This window comes from Falco punctatus, assembly GCF_963210335.1.
Source record: "Falco punctatus genome assembly, chromosome: 1".
In the NCBI taxonomy this organism is placed as follows: domain Eukaryota; kingdom Metazoa; phylum Chordata; class Aves; order Falconiformes; family Falconidae; genus Falco; species Falco punctatus.
Window position 1 is genome coordinate 80,590,776 of NC_137580.1, and position 24,491 is coordinate 80,615,266.

A 24,491-nucleotide genomic window follows, 5' to 3' on the forward strand; every position below is an offset into this window, starting at 1 on the left:
CCAACCAAAAGTCACAGCAAGATAATTATACTAGGCCTGAATTGATGTACATGTTCAGTATATATATGTATTCATTTATCCAGTTTTATTCTTTCACTGTTGAATTTCATATTCCTTTTTTTATTTCTGTGCATTCTATTTTATTCTCTAATTCTCTTTTCTCCTAAGTTGCATATAGGACAGGTGAAATGACTCATCAGCTGATAGTGACTGATCAGGCAAAACAGAAACCACCTTGACATGTTTAGGCAAAATACCAACTTAAAACTGTTTGAGTTAGAGTTCCTCACTAGCTTTGGACAGGGACTATTTTTTCTTTTCCCAGTCCTGGTTCCCCTCCTTGTATGATGTTTACTCGTATCCATCTTTTTATTTTCCTATTTACACGACATTATGTATCTAAATGCCAGTTCTGTTGCGATAGTTCCTCTAGTACCTAGTAGTTTATGCAGCAGTAATGTTTGTTCTCTCAAGGCATACCTGTTCCAAATGTAAATTATTTAATGCTTTTCTAAGGCTGAGCGTGAGCACTGCAGATTACTTCAGGGACAGAATGTGTATTTAACTACTCAGTTCAAGAAATATGGCAGTAATGCTACTTAGAGTCAATTTACTTTTCAGCTGTATTAATTTACACATTCTATTTTAAATTGCATATGGCTGATTGCTAATTTGCTGGCTAAGGGTTTTGTAGAAAATTTTGAAAAAAAATATCTTTCATCAACAGCCTTCTTAGGAGAAGCCAAATGTTTTTTTGATACAGAAGACTAGATTCATCACAGGCATGTATAAAGTAAATTCTGGAATCAACTGTAAAATCATCCTAAATTTTCACATTTAAAATACTACTACTCACTACAATCAGAAATTATACCTCTTTTAATGGAGATGCATGTTTACATATGTGATTTGAGATTTTAGCTAAAAGTGAATGATGGTGTCTCGTAACTGTAGGACAATCATCCTAATGAAAACATTTCTACAGAAACTTGAACTTGGAAGAGCAAAATAAACAGTTGAGTTAATTATTTGCAGAGGTGTTTTGAGCTGAAATAGGTCTGCGTCAGGTTGCAAAAAAAAAAACCATACCAAACCATACAAAGTCCTAATAGATGTTAATGCAATATTCAGATGTACAAATCGTGGACTGCAGAATTTTTCAATCCCTACAGATAGAAATGTTACAGAAAAAGTATGAAAATAAAATTGTATTTCACATCCTTGGCAATGTATTTTGAGGAAGAAAAGTAGATTTTCATTTAAGAGGCCTTGGAAAGATCTTTAAAAGATTTCTCCTTTATGCCTGTATTAAGTGTTGCTCTCTTTTCCCCACACTCTTTCTCTGTCCTGTATGTCTTTTAAAATCACACTGGCCACCTTGTTGCATTCTTCCATCCTTAGAGCATTTCTATCACAGTCATAATTTGTCTGTTCTTTGAACAAACACAAAGACAATCCTACAGTCACTAAGAGAAATAACTAATGTCCTAAGAATGTACAGTGTTTCCTGGCATGGATTACAGTATGAACCATTTTAACATCATATACTCAGTAAACATGAAATAAGACTGATTTTATTCATGCATCTAGACAGAGTTTATGTTACCTGCTCAGTCATGGTTTGTTTCAAAAACAGGGAGCCTAATGAAAAGACAGGGGGTAAGAACTCCATGAGCAGGAAAGGCCAGTTCATAGACTCAAGTTACACTGCATCACAATTCCTTTTAAAACTCCGAAACTGTATTTTGGGTTTTTTCTGGTCCATTAATCAAGACAATAACTCCAATATACATGTAATACAATATGGCAAATACTATATATGGCAACTTTTCTGAGCAGTAGAAATTGTTATTTTCAAAAGCCTTACTTAGAAATTAAGATTTATGTTCCTAAATTACGGAATCATCTGTATATAAGAAAACCACAGATAATACTACACCTCAATTTTGGTATGTAGAGCAGTGGAACTTTTGAACATTGGTGACATAAGTATGAAAAACTCTACTAATGTGTTTATTCTTATATCTAGCTTGCTGTCAATAAAACTCACATTTAGTGTGTTTATGAAGAAGGATATTCCAAAGCAATATTGAAGTAGATGGCATGGTGTCAGATTTTCAAGGTCTTTAAATCATACTTTCTTTGAAGACAATGCTATAGGTCCTTTGAAAGTTAGCTGTAATTCAGCTAAAACCTACCTTATATGTGTAATGATGAGGGTTGTAGCTGGAATGAAAAAGTCATCCACTCTGTCAAACTGCTTTCCCACTGGCTGAGTATGGATTGTGTGATGAGAAACACTCCCGCTGGCTTGTGTTATCACCTACATGAAGTAACAGCGTTATACTCTGTAGAAATACTTTCAAAATCTAATTTATATCCAAATAAATTAACACAGTATTGCCTCTGTGTTCCATCTCTTGTATTATCTTTCAGTTATCAAAAAAAACCACCCACAAATGACAGTGAATGAAGCTGATTGGTATTACAGATTTCAGACAACTGTTACACATTTAATCTTTTTCTTCCCCCCCCCCCCCCCCCCCCGTTAAGCCTATATTTATTCATTTACATTATTAAAGCCTCTGGCAGTTCTTAGTGCAAATTACATTTTTTTATTACCTTTTTTGGTTTGGTTTGGTTTTTACTCTAGATCCTAGAGTGAGATTAAATTCCTAAGCACTTCAGCCAGAGTGAAAAGATTAGATGTTATCAGCTAATCCACAGGAAACTATGGCTATGCATACTCCCAATTCTTATCAATCAGGAGGTAATTCAACACAGCACAAATATCTTTCAGAAGAGCAAGCTGATTTGAGTTTACACATTCCTGAAATTGCTATAAACCAATTTGCCTCACATCCCCAAATCTTGGACCTTCTCTGAGGTAAATGTTTGTGGGTCAATAAAAGACAATTCCATGTAATATCCACTATGATATTCATATATAAGCACTGAGAAGCATGTTAAAAAACAAGAAAATGATCTATTATCTATACTGTGAAGAAATCAAGAGCAAAGATGATCAGTTGCTTTAAAACATGCTGAGACTGACTCAGTCATCAGTCATTTTCTGGAGACGAGTGACAGCTAAACTCCCACAAATTACTTTGCATACTCATAGACACTAAGAGTCTGTAGGTGCTAAAAAGGTATTTTCAAATGTTACTCATTTTCCTGCTTGAACCCTGTGTTTGAATTTCTCTTATTCATTATTAAATATATATTTCTAAATACATAAGGATTTTATTAACTTCTAAAGAAAACTACAATAAGCTGAAATAAAAAGGAATTTTGAAATTATGATATGAAAACAATCACCATGTTCTCAGCAAATTACTTTAAGTAAGGAAAAGAAAGTAGTGAAAAAGTAGGAATGCAAGTACAGATTCTTGAAATGTTTCTTTAGTGACTGTCCCTAGGCTTGCCAGTGCTCAGAGGTATGGGATAAGTAAAGATTTTGAATATTTTACATCTGGAAAAAGCAATAAAATAGGAATATGCCTCTTAAAATCCAGTTTATCCTATAATTAGGGACAAAACCATAATAAACGGCAACGGTTTGCTCTCAAAAGAACATGCTGCTGCTTTCAGCTGTATTCCTTATCTTTCTGTCAATTAACATTGTCACTTCTGAGTAACGGTGTTGAAAATAACGTTTTTAGCAAAGTCAGTTGACTGAATTGTTTTCTAGTTACCTGAAATAATTTCACTGCACATGCTGGTGTCATGACAATGCTTAAAGGAAAATGTACAAAATGTTGCAATCACACAAAAGTTCAACTTGTCTAGATTTCCTTACATCTAATCATTGTGATCACCTCACCTGCAAAGTTGGTGAATTCTTTGCCATGTTTCCCCAGCTCAGCACCCAGACTTGATCATGTGATTTATCGTAGTGTAGTTTCACTGGAACAGGATCTGTACTTACTGCCTGAAGCATAATAAAAATAAAAATCCTTAGTTTCTGTCACATTTTCCAAAGAAAAATAATAGATACACTTGAATTAAAATTATGACTGGACATGCATTCCCTGGTGTTTTCCGATTGTATTATAAAATTATGTTTTGAACTGTTGAAACAGCCCTCTTAATGTAAGATGAAACATTGCATGGGTCAAAGTATAAGGTCAAGAAAACCATAAAAAGTATGCCTATGAAAACAAAATAGGAATTAGTTACCTATGAAAAGTAACTTAAAACAATAGGCCCAGAGATAAGACCTGAGACTGATGAACCTAGGGAGCATACCATGAATTGTTAAACACTTTGAAGTGAATCATCCTCATTATATGTTAGTTTTAGCAGGAAAACACACCTCCTCATTGCGAGCCACCCAACTCCAGAAGGAGACCACCACCCAGAGAACATGCGTAGTAAAAATTCATAGACTATGCCTTTCAACTAAAGTGAAGAATGTTGTAACCAAAAATATATGAGAGCAGTGGCTGTAATGGGCGTATCTATAGAAATCTAAATGTATAAATATCACAACATTGTAAACACTGGTACTAGCTTTGTGAATTATTGCCTCGCACCCTTCACTGCACAGATCTGTAAAATAAACTAATACTTGGACTCTGTGGGTGTGATTCTGTTAATGCACATCAGGTAACGATCCCACTTTTGGGACAACACTCTGATTAATAAGAAGTTACTGAATTGCTGAAAAATTTTTTATTCATTATGTGCTCTAACATTTGGCATCAAAATTACACTATGTTGAAGCTGTGATGAAGCTGAAAACAAGTTTTAAATCAAACCAAAAGTACGTATCTTCCTTCCCTATCATCATTCTCACTTTATACATACCAGTTTAAAAACTACACCCGTTACTGGAAAATGGCTAAAAAGGGAAGAGTATTCTCAAACCACATACTGAAATCAGCGTAAGGTGTTACTACACAGTCCTGTGTAAAACCAGCACAACGTTGCTACACCCAAAGCTTCCTGTCTCTGCTAAACTGAGTATATTTTGTTGAAGTTGGAAAGATTGTTTCCCTATCTATTCCAATCACAGTTGCCACTGTAGGTAGACTTGTGATCAGAACCAGAGTTTTCCCTACAGTTTGGGCACTGTCTCTTAAGATCACAAACCTTTCAGACTGCCAGCTCTACACTTCCTTTGTTATGAGAAGAACTGAAGACTTCAAGAGGTATGAAATGGGAGGACAATCTATTTGATTAAGAGACATTCTGCATGAGGTAAACAACTGCGGGGATTGCTTTTCTATTTTCATCATTAAAGCAGAAAACAATAGGTGGAAATTGTTTTTTAGTCTCACCATTATGGAACTGTAAAGCACAGCTTGTTTATCAGTTTGTCAAGGAGAGTACCAGCTGGCTAATTAAGTGAACCTAATTTAAACTAATGATGTAGATCCTCAAGATAATGCACTAATGGCTGGCTGAGACTGCTGATGATACTTAACAGTACTCCTGAGGTGTTGCAAGCCACAGCTTCATCTAGGCAGAATTTGTTTTTCCTTTTGAAAATGGAAAATTAAACCAGGTTGCTCTCTGCCTCATTTAAAATTGGAAAGATACTCCTTGAAAAAGGTCATTTGTGTTTGATAACATTTTTCTGCTGTAGGCTAGGAGAGAAGTTGTCCTAAATAATACTTGGGCTGTTGTAGAGCTAATTTTGTCAGGTGTGTCAAATTTCTTTTTGGCTTCCCCAGAGAAAAGGGCTGACCCAGACCTGTTCTGCGGCATGAATGCCAGCTGTGTTCAGGGTCTGGGCTGCAGCACTGCCAGGAGAAGGCGAGAAGAAGGAATTGCCCGTGGAGCCAAGCGCAGGTAACACAGCTCTCAGGGTAGGCGGCAGCAGCAGAAGGCCATGGAGTGCCGTGGCCGCAGGCCTCCACCGCTGGACCTGGCCAGCCCAGGGGGCAGCTACCAGCACAGCCCAGGCCGAGGGTGATGAGCTCTGGCTCCTTCAGCATGACCTCTGAGTCATCCCAGTCCACCGTGCTCTGCTAAGCTGTTACTGGACAACCGCAGGCAACGGTGCTTGCTTTCAAGAATTTATGAAGAAAGCAAATATTTCTCTTGAACTTTATAATGAGAATTACCTAGCTAAATCAAAAAGTCTATGGATATCTCTCTAAAGATACACCATCCATGTTTCCCATACATTCCAATTTAGTCTGCTGTAGAACCTTCTTTAAGTACTTATTTTGATAAATATAGTTGTCATAGAAACAAATAATCCTCAAATCTAGCTGTGCACCTGTACACACATCTTTTATGTTAACTTTCATAGCAGAAAGGAATAAGTCTAACATATATATTAGTACTTCAGAAAAAACACCATAACAACCAAAACCAAATCAACATTATTTTTACACAGAAACAAGCATAGTTACACAACCTAAACCCCATTCAAATATGTTTTTAGTTGTCTTCAGGTTTTTTGTACCTTTCCAGAACTTTTATTCTGGAATTCATTCAAAACATTCAAAACATGAGTTTTTCTCCATATTTGTTCCTTCTAGAGTATGCATTTTTAAAAACTTGGTTTTACAGAGTAGGTAGGTGGCTTCTTCTTTAAGAAGTAGACTAGAAATAGTTAAAATGTAAATAATACCCTCTGTATTAATGATACTTAGAGAAAAGGCAGTCTAGTAACCAAAATGCTCTTATTCCTGAACAGTTTAGTACCTGTTTTCCAAAAATCAATTACATTTTGGTATTTTTTTCTGTACTAGACAATACTGTAAATAATGAAAGCAGACTTATCTGAGACATTCAACTCCCTTACTTGCTTCCTGTTTGCATAAGTGTTTGTGTACATGCATATGATACAAGTAGAGCAACACGTAATCATTAGAAGAATTCTTTCTGATTGCAAAAAAACAGCACCAAAGATAAATGCTTATTGTTAAAACTTAAGGAACACAGGGCCATGCTTGTTATATGAAATGCTGAACAAAGTATCTTTTGACTTGTCACTAAATTCCAAATTAGCATTATTTCATCTCTAAACACCATCTGTGAATCAGCAGCAGTTCTATTTTCTATAGTCTTTTCCTATGTGTAAAAGATTGTACAGTTTTTATGCTGTCATGACTTGTTCTGTTTGCAACTACTGTTACTTGTCTTTTTTTTTTTTTTTTTTTAACTTTATTTTGAATACCAGCATGGTTAAGCTGGACACAAAACAAGTCTCATAGCACTTTTCCCATGTATTTGGCTAAATGTGTATCCTAGAAAATAATATTCAGGTCAGTAATAAATAGCAGAAATTCTGCTCAGGTGCCCAAATGTGACAGTGACACATTTGGTTTAATTTACTTATCTAGTTCATGTGTTACCCCTCAGTTATATTGTCTTACTAAATGTCTGTGTTAAGTTTTGCAACATGGAAGGGTCATTTATCATTGATATCTAAACATCCCTGAACCATTAAAACTGAGACTTACATTCCTGCAAAAGGTTTCCAAAGATGGGACAGATTTCATTCTACACTTCCCTAAGTTCAAAAGTTGGATATTATTAAAGTAATGCAAAAGCAATGCTGTTCTATCCCTCAAAATAAATAAGTTTCTTTGAAAGTGAAGGGGTTTTTCTCCTGGACTAGCATGAAGGCTTGTGGATATCTGGTTTTAGCTCAATATATTTGCTAAGGAGCACAGACTTAGTGCACAAAGCTCTGTGTAACACCTAGGCATCCTGTATGTGTTTTTCAGCTCACTACAGAAACATGATGATAAAATTTGTTGAATTTTACCTTTTAATTAACATACATAATTGAGACAAGTATCTCTAAACATCCAGTTAATGCTAAAGTACTTAATAAAATAGTAACTAATGTAACTGAAGGCAAATTAGAAGAGTGTACCAATCAAACTGTTCCATAAAACCTAAGTTTTTTCTGTAAAACCTCCAACCCCTCTAGTATTTCTCAGTGAGCTGAAACAGCCTAAGATGCTCTTGCCACTTAAGTGTAAATGCTAATAAATGCAATTACATTGGTATTTCATACAGCATCTGTAGAAAAGCAAGATGACACATGAATGTCAGCCAGAGACCAGGGAAGCCAAAGCCAGAGATTCTAGTCCTTCAAAACTGTAGATTGTGGTAAGACTAGGTTTTTTTAGTCTCTCTGCCTCCAGAAATATGTTGAATTGGTTGTAAAAAAAGCCTTGTTTTCAGAAAACAAAAATGAATTACCAACCCAGTTAATCTCTACTTTGATCTGCAAAGGTCAATGTAACCAAAAAAAAAAAAAAAAAAAGAATAAAAAAAATGAATAACTTCTTATTATTAACCTTTTGAATAAAACATTTCTCAGTCCCTGTCACCATTTGGATAGTTCAGGTTTTGAGGAAGTTATGTCTGCTGAGCCAACAGACATAGAATATAAAAGGAAGAAAATGCAGATGTTTAAAAAAATGCAAAATTAATAAAATTATAATTATTTGTCAAGGCAATGTAATTTTAAAATTGCAATTTTGCTATGTGTTTTTACATTTTATATTAACATATGTAATACATATGTATAGTAATATAATAGAATCATAGAATGGTTTGGTTGAAAGGGACCTTTAAAAGTCATCTAGTTCAGGTCCCCTGCAATGAATAGGGACATCTTCAACTGGATCAGGGTACTCAGAGCCCCATCCAGCCTGAACTTGAATGTTTCTAGCCTTGGGGCATCTACCACCTCCCTGGGCAACCTGTGCCAGTGTTTTGCCACCCTCATGATACCCAAATCATCTTTATATCTAGTCTGTACTCTCTTTTAGTTTAAAACCAGTACCCCTTGTCCTATCATCACAAGCCCTATTAAAAAAATCTGTTCTCTTCTTTCTTCTAAGACCCCTTTAGGTATGGAAAAGCCATAATAAGGTCTCCCCAGAGCCTAATATGTACTATATAATCTATACATTAAAAACTTATGTTCGTTTATCAGAGAAAGGCAAAAGCTTTATTTAAATATTTTTATTAACAATTTAGAATTCTAATTTAAAAAAATGTTTTGTTTAGCTAAAGAACATCTGTTGCCTATTAATGTGATGATACTATAAATAACCCTGTAGATGTTAGACACATTCGTATGATTAAAATTTGAATCAGAACACTCAGTGTGGTGTCACCAGTTTCACATAAAGTGTCCTTTCTTCTGAGAATCAGAGCAGGACTGCTAACAAGTTTTTAACTAGCTTCAGCACTCTTTGCCCAGGAAATAATTTTATTTCAGGAAAAGAAGAATCTTGATTTTAGAGCAAATTTCAAGATTTTATGTGATCTGTAATGTACTTTAAAAGAAATCCCATAAACACTTAAGCCCAACCAAAAACAAAGCCCCTTGTCTGCTAACAAAACTGTTGACAGTCCCCAACTATAACTGATTGACTTTTTTTGCCAGTGAAAGTGAAATAAAACTAATCTTTCTGCATCAAATGGCATCATCTTGAAAGACTAAAGCTAATATAATGATATGTAGTCTACTCTATTTGTCTGATTAAAAAAAAAAGGTGTAGTATGATGGGAATACTAGGCAAAAACCAAATTAAAAAAAAAAAAGATTTTTCCTTTTCCATATGACTTGTTAACACAAATATTTTAAGACCTTAAAAATTCTTTTCATAGTCACAAAATATATTGGTAGAATTCAAGGAGTTTATGGCTATTATTTTCAAATGCATTTTCATATGTTTAAAAGTTCCACAGACTAAAATCTGTCCTTATGTAAATCCCCTATTTAACCTCACAGTACAACAATATCATCGATACCACTGGATACATAAAGGAAAAAAAAAAAAAAAAGGAGAAAAAGAGACAAGAGTACAGCAGTTATAGTATTTGATTTGAGTGGTGGCAACTAATATCAATTTTTTACTCCATCCCAGTAAAACTACTGATCATATTGTGACTCTCTCAGGCTTTCCTGAGGAAACTGTACTGCTCCAAAAAAACCTAATATTCATTTTAGCTTTGCCTTGTACCTTGGTCTTCCACAAACTATACAAGTGCATTAATCCCCATACCATAGCATCGATTTCTCTCTTTTACCCCCAAAAATGTTTTGATTAAGCAGAGTAACTCCAGCATCGCAGAGACCGAGAAACTGATAGTACTACCTACACACTAGAAAGGAATGGAGAAGTAGTTTAAATTCATAGTCTCCAGTCTTGGCTAAGTGTGGTGTTGGCTCTTCCACAATTCCAGTAATTTCTCTGTCAAAATGCTTATGGCGTAACAGTCCTCAACCTTCTGTAGCCAAATCTAACCCCCGACCTTTCCTGTCAAAACTGACATATATGTTCCTGTGATAAGATTCTTAACAAATCTTCATTTTCAACTGGAAAGTACCTCAAGCCAGAAACTTCCCAAAGAACTCATTTCCTCAACTACTTGATTAATAAGAAATATTTTCACGTTGATTCTCTCCCTCCCAATTGCCTATTGGCAAGAACAGTCACTAAACATAAACTTCTGCTAAATGTTGAAAGTAGATCAGCTTTTTTCTAGATATTGTGTTTATTCTCAAGCTAATTGCATTTTTCTTCAAAATATAAAGGAAAACCTTAAAATCTTGTGTCCAAATTAGATAATAAATTAAAAATGAGAAATAAATACCTGTACAACTTTCTGAGACTGTACATCAACAATAAGGACTCTGTCAAGTGTGGGCTGAGACACATAAATGAACTTGTCTTTCACGTTAACGGCAGTTGCCCATACACACCGCTGAACAGGATCTCCATCTGCTTTGGGACAAACTTCATCCTATAATTCACCAGAAACAGGGAAAGGTAAGAATCAAAACAATCAACAATGCAATAGAAAGACAAATTATACTCTTTTTCTTCTTTTTTTAACTGTAAAATAAAACCTCAGAAAATTTAGGGAAGGAAAAAAGGACAGGTGACATTAGGACATAGACTAATATTAGTCAAACTGCAAGTTGTAAGCACCACACAACACAGAAGCACTTCAGAGTAAACTATGCACCAGCTTTTCTGGATGTTTTCCAGATATTCAGACAGGTAGCACCGCTGTCCTGAGAAAGAAATGTAGAAATGAAGTGAGCGAGAGCCAGGAAACAGTAAAAACAGAAAACCAAATTAGACACACAACGCCTTGCTAGCGCGCAGTCGCTGGAAGCTGCCCCATTTGCAGGGTCACCATGCCTTGCCTAGGCAGGCAGGGACAGACCGCTCACACTTGCATCTGAGAACACAGCAGGCACCAGGGCAAATATTAAACTGGGCAGATAATGTATAAATGGAGAGGAAAAGGAAGAGGTGTGGTGCAGGCTGCCACATGGATTAGGGGCAGAGCAGCAGCAGTAGTTAGAGGAATCCGCTTTTTTGGTCACATGGAGAACTGATCTGTTGCTTCAAAGGTCAAGCAGTTTAGCTACGTCTGCCGTAAGACATTCTCATGGCCTATCTCACTAGTGTTAAACCCAACACGAATCAAATAGCTTTTTACTTTCAGTCTTTCGCCCTCTGCCCTTCCATCTCTGCAATAGGATCTATTGGGGGGGGGGAAGTAAAATTCCTGTGGACTTCAGTGAATTCATATTTCATAATACATGTATTTGTAACTATGCACTCTCACTCAGCATAGCTATCCTTAGTTTACATGCTTACTATTCATATTTTTATATAAATATATTACCACTCTTATTTCTATATATTTATACTTTATATTCCTGGTGAAGACTTGCTTTTATCAAAATTAAATGTTATCTGGTCAAATACTTCACCATTCTTTTTTATACCATATATTTTTATATATATAAAAAATAATTTACCAATTTGGAAATTCTCTTTATGAAATAACATGTTTTTTCCTATAATGGACATCAAATTTATGTTTAAAAAAAAAAAAAAAAGGACTTTGAAAATATTCTGCTTGGACAGGTACAGCATGTGTCAAGCTTTTTTGCTTTCCTGACCTATTTCACCAAATCTGAAGTATTCTTTCTTTTTAGCACTTATCTGCTGCTTATTCCTAATTTAGAATACTCTGTCTGATACATCATAACTGGACACTGCAAAAATAATTATGATATATGAACAGGTGATGACTTCTATGTAGAACGCACAACAAGAGTTGATGAGACCTTAAACAAGAACTCTGTTTTTAAGCACGTCTCCTTTTAAATGGAAGAGGAAAAATAATAGGACAGAAGAGCGTATCCAGCACCAAGCAATGCTTTTCAAGAAGATGATGCATTTCAACACTAACTTTTCCGTATCATTACCATTCCTTGCATGCTGTGCCTCTGTGTTTGAGGAAATACACTCGATCTTTATATGCCAAAATAAGAAATAAATCAATTTCCAACTCTAACAGAGGGAGTTTCTTTACAGGATATCGAAAGATACTGCTTGTTCCTACATGGTTCCTAAACTTCCAGAAACGGAAGGTCTTTCAGGAATTGCACTACTAAGGAAAGGTTACTAAACTTAGGTACCTTGGGATGGCACATAATCAGGAACTTCAGCAGAAATTAGAAACAAGTGCAAAGAGTAAGACTTATTTTGCACTGCTAAAAAGCCATGCACTTAAAGGGAGAAGTTGTTTAAAATCTGTTTTTTAAAGAATGATAGGCATGGTGACAAATAACACTTTCATTCTTACAAGTGGCTAAAAGCTTTTCATCACAAGGAGAACTGTCAACATAACAAATATGTCTCCAATATGATGTGCAATCATCAGATCAATGATCTGATTTACTTTCTATGAAAGTAATTTACTTTCTATGCAATTGTCACTTCAGTAGGAAAGTTGCTTCACTAATCTCAATTTTTTATATTCTAAATACACCTTGTCTTAGTTCCATGTTTTATCTGAACAGATACCTACTTTTAGACTGTTCTAAACTGTGTTCTTTCTTCCTCAAAGAATATGTTCTTCAAATAATGCATCTGTAAATATTTACGACAACTCTATACTGTGTCATTACTTTCAGTTATGTCTCTTAGGGACTCACCTTAATATACAGCAATTTTTGGTGCTGTGAAATATATCAAGACATATTCAATGTATTATTAAAAAATAAAACCAAATCTTGCTGATGCTGAAGGAATCTAGGTTTCTCTCACATAGCATAATATAGATTAGTGTAAATGACTCCACTAATCCCATTGTGGGAAGTATATTAGAATGGGAAAAACCTGTAAGTTAAGCACTTATATCTATATCCATAGTTAATCCACCTCCTTAAATATTTTCCTAAATCTGAGTCTAAACACTGACTGAAGCATATTTCTAAATATTATTTCAATGTAAAAGCAATATAAATATAGTTTTTATATATGTATATAGATGTACACTCACATACATATTTTTAATTAGAAACTACAGGGTATGACTTATCTATATAATTCATAAAACTTCCCCCTCTTGTTCCACTTTAAATACAGCAAGTAGAAAGCATGACACCTTATCAGAGCCAGATTAAAAAATATGAAGTAAAAAATAAATTTACATATGTGAATGCAGTTTACTGTTCTAGAATATGTTGTCATAACTTTCTACAAGCCAATGACAACTCTGCCCCAAAACCTAAAGAAAAAAAAAGAAAAATAGGGTTTCTCCAAAGTAACAGTGAAAATTATGCACTAAAATTCTTATATCCAGAACAGTCTTTCTCCTCAGCATGAATCAGTTTATTTAGTTGTTTCTCCAGTTATTCAAATCCATATTTATCTAGATGCCTCAGAAATAGCTTCAATCAATGGAAGTGAAATCTTGCTTTTGAAAAGTTAACATTTAGCTGATTAGACAGTTTGTTTTTTTCTTTTACATTGCAGGCAGGAATTCTGAGGCTCTGTATTAATTTCCCCAGTGGTTGGGTAATCAGTTAAAATAATTTCTCCTTAAAATAGAGGCATAAACCCACCATTTTCTTCTTCTAATTAAAATGTGAGAAATTTACTTTTTCCTAATTTATTCTCTCTAAAAAATCTAACATCTGATAAAACATTAATTTATTTCATTGTTTTTTTCCCCCCAGACTTTTTAATCAAAAAGTGACTTGCCCTGTAACAAGTCAGCAGATGGAGGAAAATAAATCCTTAGAGGAAGTTTTTTGAGGTAGTCTGGGGCAAGAAATTCTCAAGAGAAAACATGTACTTGCAGATTTATATGTGCAAATTCTATGACTAAATTTACACTTGATGCAAGGGTCCTCAGCGTTTTAACAAGCTGTGAGTCAAGCTCTTCAGGCAGTACAATGGAATGCCTGTCCATGCTACAGCTGTCCAAGCGTCAGGTCACTTCACCAGGTTACAACAGTGCATGTATTAAGACATGACTTTATATAAAACACCTATTCTATATTAAGTTACTGTTTACTTGACATTATGTAGTAAAAATCAGACTGTGGACCTTTTTCACTTTTTTTTTTTCAGCAAAGGTTGATAATCTTGCATTTACTATACCTACTGTGCTGTAAGAGGGTAAACCAAAGTAAATTCTGTGGACTGGTAAGTGTGATTCAAGTTCCTTTCCTGTGGAAACTCCACTCTGCCAAGTAGTCACATTAATTATTTTGCAATTAAGTATTTTGCTCCCACCTCCAGCACATACTGAAGTGTGAGATGGCCTAGATCACTGAAATATGGCCATTATGCGCTAGTTGTAACAAAGAGGAAATCAGGGTTAGTTGAAACCCAAAGGATTTTGCCATTGGTCTCAACAAAGGCATGTTTCAATTGCTTCTTTCCCCACCCCTAGCCTCCTGAAATAATTATTCTTATTGGGATTCATTGGGAAGGGAAAATAATGAAAAAAAAAAAATTGTGTAAGAATTTGACTTTCAAGGCTTTAGATAATACCAATTTGCAGAAGATAAATAGAGGTTGCATGTTAGTGCAGAAAATGTCCCAAACACTTCAGAATGATGAGACATTTAAGAGGTGAAAGACTCTACTTGGACCATGGTTAAGAATCTATTTGATGACCGGTTAAACAGCTGTCAAAAATGGTATAACTAAATAGTTCGCATCAGAAAACAGAGATGAGTTTTTTTCTGTCCCTGTGCACCTAGAATTGTGGCTATCAGCCTAATAAAAGTCTACTTTCTTTTCACATTAATTTAAAAGATTCAAGTAATTTAGGAGATTCTGGGGAGCAGAGGAGGAAGCTCTTCATAACATCCTGTGAACCATGACGATCCAGTAAAGCACTAAATCTTTTGGTCACTTTAAACACAATGAAAGTCTAATTGATTCCCATGATAGATACACACTAAAGTGCTTTGCTGCATTGACACCCAGTTGCATAAGAGGCAATTAAATATTTAGATAAGGGTTCTCTAGTATATAGTTACAGAGAAATTACCTTTAGCAAAACTAGCATACCTAAATATGAACATGTGTAACTACTGCAACATTTGTTCACAATACAATACAATGCCATGCAGAAACACCTGAATTCATTCTTTTACAACAGCTCAGCTAAAGGTAATATTTTTTTTTTGACAGGCAAACAGGAAACCTGGGGAGGAACAATATCAGGTGTAATATTCACACATTTTCTGTAACACTTCTAGTACCTAAACTGTGCAGCAGAATTTAGAAATGTTCCTACACTTTAGTAAATGTCTGGCAATGAAACAGGTCTATTGGTGTTTTACTTATCACTTGAATAGCTAATTCAGAAAAGTAAAGAAATGGGAGAGGTTTAAGCAAGCATGTATTTCCTTTAGGTATATGGTAAGAGATAGGAGAACTTATTAGCAATAGCTGCCATGGATGTGAAAGGCTATATAAAGCCACCTCAAAACACGTAGTACACCAACATCTCTGATTAGTAAAGTTATAGGACAGAGACAAAGAGAATTGCTAACAAGTAATTTACGACATGAACTCCTACTACTAAATGATCGCATGCTGAACTCGATAAAATATCTGGTTCTGGGGCAGAACAGGGGGTTTTTTTAGTATTCTTACTCAGAGAAAACAGCTTTTCCAAAGAGGCTTGAGGAAGATATTAAGTTCTTCAAAGGAGAAAACTGTTGTCTAAAGCTTCATAGTCAATGAGGTTTTTTTTTCAAGAATACGTTACCGTTGTCATAGTGTAAGCAGTAAGTGTAGGGAATTCTTTTAAACTCATGTTTCATCCTTCTTGTAGGAGAAAGTAATCTAAAGGATTTTTTCAAAATTTCAATTTTTTTTACTGAAAACTATTCCTCATTTTTTTCTCTTTTTGGAATGCAGACTGAACAAGGATGTCAATATGAGCAGAAAACCAGATTTATTAACCACTATATATGAGGGAAGATGTTTCCAGTGTTCAGGGAAGCAAGCAGAAATATTGTTGAATTTAATGGGCAAAATGACACGCATGCAGGTTCAAAGCTTAATTTCTGGCTGTATATTCACCACACCTACCCACAAACCAAAGGTATCCGAAGAATGACAGGTCTATAGCTACTTTAAAATGAAAGTTATCAAGTACCCAACTCTCCTTGTCTTCCCCTCCCCCCTGCCCCCCCCGAGGATATGATTATCATGCTACTTTAGATTTGAAAGGTACAAAAAGGAAACTAGTTTGACTTATCCACCCTGATTATTACCTTGCTTCAATAAAAATAAACTTAAAATCTAGGCTATACTTTAGACCAATAAAATTTTAACAGACTTCTTAAATAATGAGCTTTTGAATTAAACAGCTATAAAAAAGCTTTTTGACTTATTTTTGGCTGTGTCAACCTAATTTTACTTAAGCAGCACAAATCAAGGTATGATTAGCTGTTCAAAGCATAATTATTCACACTAAAATAAATCTTGCTAAGTACAGCAGCCTTTGACATCAATAATGATAACTGAAGAGGCAAATTCTGTTGAAACAGTTCTGCTATTATTTCAGTGTGCTTTAGGTATTAGGGAAAAAAAACCCCAAACTCTACAGTTTATAGGTTATTACATATTTCAAGGTCACTCATTCAAATCCAAATAATGAGAAAAAGTTACTATTTTTGAAAGGTTATAGATCATATGGAACAAGTCTTAATGTGGTGATGAGTACCAAGTGTTCCTGTGAGAACATGCTTCATATCAGCCAGTAATTTGATTAGCAGTAAAGGAAAAACATCAGAAAAACAAATGGAAGTGGGGAATACACTACTGGTTTTATGTATGCTACACATGTAAACTACTCCATAAACACACAGAATTTGGTGAAATATGCTATAAGTCTATTAACAATAAAATTATTGAAACTACTTATATGAATTGTAAGTTGAGTCAAAACATCAATCATCTCTACTAACTTCAGTGGAGGTGTAAATGTGTTTATCAGGACAGGGATTTGCCTCATTGTAGCTGACAGTTTAATATAGACAAACATCTAGTGAAGGAAAACAAACCATTAGAAATAGTAATCTTACATCTTATATTTAATGGGAAGAGAATCAGTCCCTGCACTTAACTCAGGCAGGGGAGAAAAAACAACCACCAAACCAGAAATAAAGAGTAGAGAGCAGTTAAAGGAAAGGACTGGAAGAAAAGAAGGACAATCAAAGAAATTAAAGGGTTTGAAAAGTATACACAGGGAACATTAAATCTAAAAGAAAGATTGAAAATTTGAATTTGATCAAGGAAAATACAGGAAATTTTGAGTCCACCATTATCAGCTACTTATTAATTGAGAAGACATGTCTGAATTTATCAAGCAGAAAACACTAAACTAGCAATAATAAATTACTACCTAAAGAAAACCATAATTGAGAAAACACTACAAAAAATTGAAAAAATAACTTGCCTGAAAACCGAGGAGTTTTTCACTAGGCTTAATATGTCTCTGAAATTCACATTCCACTGGTTGTATTACTTTGATTCCATCTTCATAAAAAACATAAAACATGTTCCCAATTCCCAGACCTTAGGAACAAAAACACATTGAAATGTATAAAATTAAAAAATGACAAAAAAAGAAAACCCTTATCTTGAACTAAAAACCTCATCACATTTTTGGTATGAGATCAATTTGTTAATGTGTATAGTGCTAATACAGCTCATCCTATGGGATCCTCTGTTGTAAAACTAAAAGAAAATTTTTACGTTATTCAGAATTTCACATCGTTTTCTCCATTGGGAAGACAGTGTCTTTATGAGTACAGATCTGGAAATACATAATTTGACAGCTGCAGTAACAAAGATAACCTTATGGAAGCATTACACTGAAATCGAATTAATATAAATTCTCCATGTAGTCTTATTTTTCTTTTTCTGAGGGATGGAAAAGTTGAAGTAATTTCTCTATAAAGTTGAAAGAGAAGTTCTGAATCTTTGTTATAAACCCATATTTGACATCACTTTTGGTCAAAGAAGGAAATATTCTGTATTGTATTTTATTGGAAAGCCAGAGCTGGGCAGATACTCATTCCAAGCTTGAAGGGCCTCAGATGTTTATAGAACTATTAAATCTTTCTACTGCAATGTTGCTAAATGAGAGACATGATATAACATTTCGTGGAGAAGGTGGGAAGCAGATCTATAGCTTGAGGTCTCATAATATCTGTGGTCATGCTCATGACCACAGAAAAGGACATTCTCCTTACTTTGTCATGTTCCAATTAAGACAGTTTTTTATTCGCTACGTGGATGCTATGATGGGTGATCTGTTCATATTTGTATAATTCGGTGAAGACAGTCACTCATAACATTACCATTATAACTGACTCGGACAGCTGAACCATGGTCTACAGTGATAAAAATGTAGATGTATCTTGGGTACAGGGCCCAAGCTTCCACGTGACATAAAAATATTTGGTATAGGTACACAGGAGAATAAACCCCAGGAAAAATAAATGAGTCTAAAATTCTGCTCATCCTAAATTCTGAAGAAAACCCTGTATCACTAGAGAGAGAATACACCTTAATATCAAATAAATTAATAAAAACAATGAGGGGCAGGGAAAAGTGTGTGTTTCTGCATAGATCAAAGAATCACAGCATGGTCAGGGTTGGAAGAGACCTCTGGAGATCACCTGGTCCAACCCCCAGCTAAAGCAGGGTCACCCAGAGCAGGTTGCACAGAGTTGCCTCCAGGTGGGTTTGGAACGTCTCCAGAGAAGGAGACTCCACAGCCTCCCTGGGCAGCCTGTCCTGGTGCTCTGTCACCCTCAAGGTAGAGAAGTTCTTCCTCATGTTCAGACGGAATGGCCTGTGCTGGAGTTTGTGCCCGTTGCCCCTTGTCCTGTTGCTGGGCACCTCTGAAAGGGGTCTGGTCGCATCACCTTGACACGTGCCCTTGAGATAATTGTATGGATTGGTAAGATCCCCCCTCAGTCTTCCCTTCTCCAGGCTGAATAGGCCCAGCTCTCTCAGCCTGTTCTCATATGGCAGATACTCCAGCCATCATCATAACCCTTTGCTGGACCCCCCTCCGGTAGTTCCCTGTCCCAAACTGGGGAGCCCCAAGAAGGGCACAGTACTCCAAATGCAGCCTCACTAGGGCAGAGCAGAGGGGGAGAACAACCTCCCTCGACCTGCTGGCCACGCTCATGGGCAACTTGCTGCCCACCAGATCTCCCAGGTCCTTCCCCTCAGAGCTGCCGCACAGCAGGTCAGCCCCAGCCTGTGCTGGTGCGTGGGGTTGTTCCTCCCCAGGTGCAGGGCCTTACACTTGCCTTTGTTGAACTTGATGAGGTTCCTCTCCACCCAGCTCTCCAGCCTGTCCAGGTCTCGCTGAGTGGCAGCGCAGCCTGCAGGGGTATCAGCCACTCCTCCCAGTTTTGTTCCATCAGCAATTTTGCTGAGGGTCCCTTCAGCCAGGTCACTGATGAATAACTACTGATCCCAGTACTGACCCCTGGGGAACACCAGTAGCTACAGGCCTCTAACTTGACCCTGCGCCGCTAACCACAACCCTCTGAGCTCTGCCATCAGCCAGTTCTCGATCCACTGCACTATCACCCATCTAGTCCACACCTCCTGAGCTTACCTGTGAGGATACTATGGGACACAGTGTCAAAAGCCTTGCTGAGGTCAAGGCAGACAACATCCACCATTCCCCTTTCATCTACCCAGCCAGTCATTCCATCACAGAAGGCTACTAGATTGATCAGGCATGATTTCCCCTTGGTGAATCCATGTTGACTACTCCTGATGACCTTTTCCTCCCCATGCTTGGAGATGACCTCAGGATGAGCTGTTCCATCACTTTTCCAGGGACGGAGGTGAGGCTGACTGGACTGTAGTTTCCTGGGTCCTCCTTTTTTTCTGAAGACTGGAGTGACATTAGCTTTTGTTGAGTCCTCAGGCACCTCGCCTGTCCTCCATGACCTTTCAAAGATGATGGAGAGTGGCTTGGCAATACCATCTGCCAGTTCCCTCAGCACTTGAGAGTGCATCCCATCAGGGTCTGTGGATTTGTGGGTGTCAAGTTTGCTTAAATGATCTCTAATGTGATCCTCCTCATTCAAGGGAAAGTTCTCCTTTCTCCAGGGTTTTTCTGTTGCTTCCAGGGTCTGGGATTCCAGCAGACTGGCCTTGGCAGTAAAGACTGAAGGAAAAGGCATTCAGTAACTCCATCTTCTCTGTGCCCTTCGGTCAGCAGGGCACCCACCTCATTGAGCATCTGGCCCACATTTCCCTAGCCATCATTTTCCTGCTGATGTACTCAAAGAAGTCCTTCTTGCCCTTCACCTCCCTCACACAGATTTAATTCCAAACAGACCATAGCCTTCCTTGTTGCCTCCCTGCATACTCTGACAGCATTCCTATATTCTTCCCAAGTGGCTTGTCCCTTTTTCCACATCCCATAAACAACTTACTTTTGTTTGAGGTCTGCCAGGAGCTCCTTGCTCATCCACACAGGTCACCTGCCCCCTTTGCTTGATTCCTTACTCATGGGGATGCACCTACCTTGAGCTTAGAGTGAATGATTCTTGAATATTAACCAGCTCTCTTGGACCCCCCTACTTTCTAGAGCTCTAACCCATGGGATTCCTCCAAGTAGGTCCTTGAAGAGGCCAGAGTTAGCTCTCCTGAAGTCCAGGGTTACAGTCCTACTTGTTGCCCTGCTTCCTCCATGCAGAATCTTGAACTCCACCATTTCACCAGCACTGCAACCAAGGTTACCCCCAACCTTCACATCCCCAACCAGTCCTTCTCTGTGAGTACAAAGTGTAGGAACACACTTCACTGTTGGCTTCTGCACCACCTGTGTCAAAAAAATTATCATCAGAGATCTGCAGGAACCTCCTGGACTGTGCGTGCCTAGCTGTGTTTTCTTTCCAGCAGATATCAGGGAGGTCGAAGTCCTGCATGAGAACCAAGGCCTGTGATCGTGGGGCTGCTTCCAATGGTCTGTAGAAAGCCTCATTGACTTCCCCTTCCTGATCAGGTGGCCTGGAGCAAACACACACAAGAGTGTCACCCTTGTTGGCCCATCCCTTAGTCATTACCCGTGAGCCCTTGACTCTTTCTTCATCCATGCGCAGGCAGAGCTCGATACGTTCCAGTTGCTCCCTCACATAAAGAGCAGCTCCAGCACCTCTCCTCGCTGGCCTGCCTTAACTAAAAAGTATGTGGCCATCCAGGACAGCATTCCGGTCACGCTAGCTGTCCCACCATGTCTCTGTTACTGCAACTGTGACCGCACGCAGATCTCTGATTTTTCCCATCTGTTCCCACACTGTACCTGGGTGCACAGGCATTTCAGAGAGGCAACTGAGCACACAGGTTTCCCAGGAGGGAGGTAAGTGGATCCACCACAGCCGTGGCCACCCTTGACATTCTTGGCCTTCTGGTTCTCATCTTGGGAGGCAGCTAAGGAACATTTATCACTGCTCTGGTTGGCCTGGCTTGTTCTCCCACTAGATGTGATGGTGTGAGCATTGCCGCTTTGGACCCTTCCCCAAGTCCTTCAGTTCAAAGCCCACCTCACCGAGCTGGCCAGCCTGCTGCCAAAGACGCCCCTGAGTCTTCTAGAAAGGTGGATCCCATCCCTCCCTAACAGGCTGTAGCTAGAGAATGTGCCATTGTCACTGAAGCCATAACCCCTCACAATGGCACCAGCCATGAAGCCAGAAGCTGATCGATCTGCATTATAGTCCTATTTCTAGCTGCACCCCTTCCTCTTACTGGTAAAATAGAAGAAAAAATAGCTTAGGCACCAAAATTATTCACTTGCACCCCCTGAGCTTTATAGTCTTCCTTGATTCTGCCCAGGTTCTGGCTTGCAGTGTCATCCATGCCCACGTGAAAGAGTAGCAGAGGATAGTAGTCCATGCTCTTGACAAGTTGTGGCAGCCTGTCAGCAACATCTTGGATCTTAGCTCCCAGAAGGCAGCATACCCCACGTGAAGCCCTGTCAGGTTGGCAGACAGGCACTGCAGTATGTACACAGGTATATGGAAGTTCCTATTCCCCGTTAGGAATCACACAGGTACCACTGTCACTTAAAAGGCAGTGATATGCATCAGGGTGTCTGGCAATGCCCACAACAAGTGAGTTCAATTATCTCTGAGAAACCTTGCAGAATCATTTCCCACTTCTGGCCAAGTTTTCCTAAAAAGAAAAAAGGGGCAGTCTCCAAGCAGAGTTTTCCTCATCTTATATCAAACATATCTATTAATAGGATACCAAAAAGTGTGAGAGGAATTTGTCTGTGCTGCATTTGATGTAGCACAGAAGCAGGCTCAGGTTTAAGGAAATTTGCCAATCCCGCCTACGCTGAGCACAGGGTGCACCAAGGGCAATATGCCCACTCTGGGCAGTGGGTACTTTCATGTGCCTTTGCAGGTAAATCATACAGCCTCCATAAGATAATATGTCAAGGTCTTTCTTCAAAGAACACCCGACACTGCGTCCTGTAAGAACAGCTGGAATTTGTAGATAAGCCTGTCTGAGGTTAGGCTGCCCCTACCAGCGAACACAGTGTGGAGATCAATAGCTGAGCAACTGGCTTATTGTATCTTCGTGAGAAATAAATATGTGTGGCTGGCTGAGGGGAAAAAAAAAAAAAAAATCTTTTCCTTTCTCCCTGGTCTACTTGACTAAAGTATATTATAGTTATTAGTGGGATAAGTAATACTAGACTGTTAAGAAGTAAATCAGCTGATAGCCCCAAGCGACACAGACATCTGATAAACAGACTCCTGAAACTTCCCCCTCAGCTGCACATACTCCAAGGCAGCCTTTCCCACGCACCTGAAAAAACACTCCTCAAAAAAATCAAGGGGTTGCCAATGATATTTTCAGTTTTATTCAGGAGAAAATAAAAGTGATACCTTCCCAATAAGTGGTGAAAATACTCTACATTTGAAAACTTTCCTGTTAGAATCTTCTTGTGCACCAGTTTAACCATTAACAGTGGAAGTGTATGAAGCCCTGAACATGGCATGTTTACTCTGCAGGGCCAGCAGGGAGGGGGGTCACAGCTGAGCCCCACTATAACCAGGAACTGACCGCTTATACCAGCTGAGAAACTAGTGAAACAGGGATATTAAAAAAATAAAACTAGTTCATATTTGTAAACACACTGGGAAATGCCAAAGGTTACTATGTAATTAGGCAAATGAAGTATCACATTTTTGAATCTTTAAATTAATTTAAAATAAATTTTTAAGAAATATGCAGAAATGCCATTTGCAGCATGAATTCATAGCAAAGCTTGATCCACTTACAGTATTATCAATCTTTCAGTGGAAGTAATTGAAAATATTTCCTGTTCCTGAAATACATTAATTCCTAAAGAGCAACTTTAAATTAAGAACAGGCTACTTGGAGCAATGGAATAAGAGCTCAACACTTCAATTACGATTTTTTTTTTTTGCAATACCCTTTATGAGACTATCTCATGTATATGAAAATTAAATCTCTTTGTCAGTAACATATCCTTTCTGTACTTTCTATTAACAGCTGATACTGTCTGTATTTATATCTATCCTTCAGCTGGTCACACACCACAAACCTCTGTTACTCCTCCCAACATTTATTTACAAATCCTTCCCTGAGTGTAAGAAGAAAATGCTTTATCTCATTAAGCATGAACAGGTACCTCAGTTTTAATTGAAATGTTTCAGATTATAATTTTGTCAAATAAGAATGATTCATACAAGAAAATTGGTCCCAACAGCATATAGGCTGATTGGTTGGAAGCTTTTATCATGTCAGAAACAAACAAAAGTTAAAGGTCTAAGTTTTAAATCTGAGCTTTTTGTTGTACCCCTCTGAGTAATGTTTGAACAGCTTATTTCCTTCTCTCTTCCCAAAAGGAAAAGCAGTTCACAAAGGTATGAGCATTTAAAGGATTATTTTCCACAATATTTTTTCTTTATATAAAATTCATCAAACATTGCAAGAGGGAAGGTAACTGCTGTAACTGTAGAGTATGAAAAAAAACCCACTAAACCAAAACCCACCAAACACAGAGGAAAGGAACAATAGATGAGCATTTCATCATAATATGGAGAATATAAAAAAAGCCATCTGTATTACTACCTTGCTCTCGCCACAATATGTTTGCAACTGCAGCATGTAAGAGAAAGAACAGAAAACACATATGAACAA

At 37.4% G+C, this 24,491-nt stretch overlaps 1 protein-coding gene across 4 annotated transcripts in view; it reads right to left on the minus strand.

The window, feature by feature from the left end:
• FSTL5 (follistatin like 5) overlaps positions 1-24,491 on the minus strand; it is a 324,611-nt gene that overhangs the window by 31,702 nt on the left and 268,418 nt on the right. For 2 of the 4 annotated variants that reach the window (XM_080370934.1, XM_080370933.1), the window contains exons 11-15: positions 24,423-24,449; positions 17,734-17,852; positions 10,588-10,737; positions 3,827-3,934; positions 2,199-2,323 (exon numbers count right to left, since the gene is read on the minus strand). In XM_080370934.1, the coding sequence (XP_080227060.1) occupies positions 2,199-2,323; positions 3,827-3,934; positions 10,588-10,737; positions 17,734-17,852; positions 24,423-24,449 (529 nt within the window). The remainder of the gene's footprint in view (positions 1-2,198; positions 2,324-3,826; positions 3,935-10,587; positions 10,738-17,733; positions 17,853-24,422; positions 24,450-24,491) is intronic. The other 2 variants (XM_080370936.1, XM_080370935.1) reach the window with 1 other exon arrangement.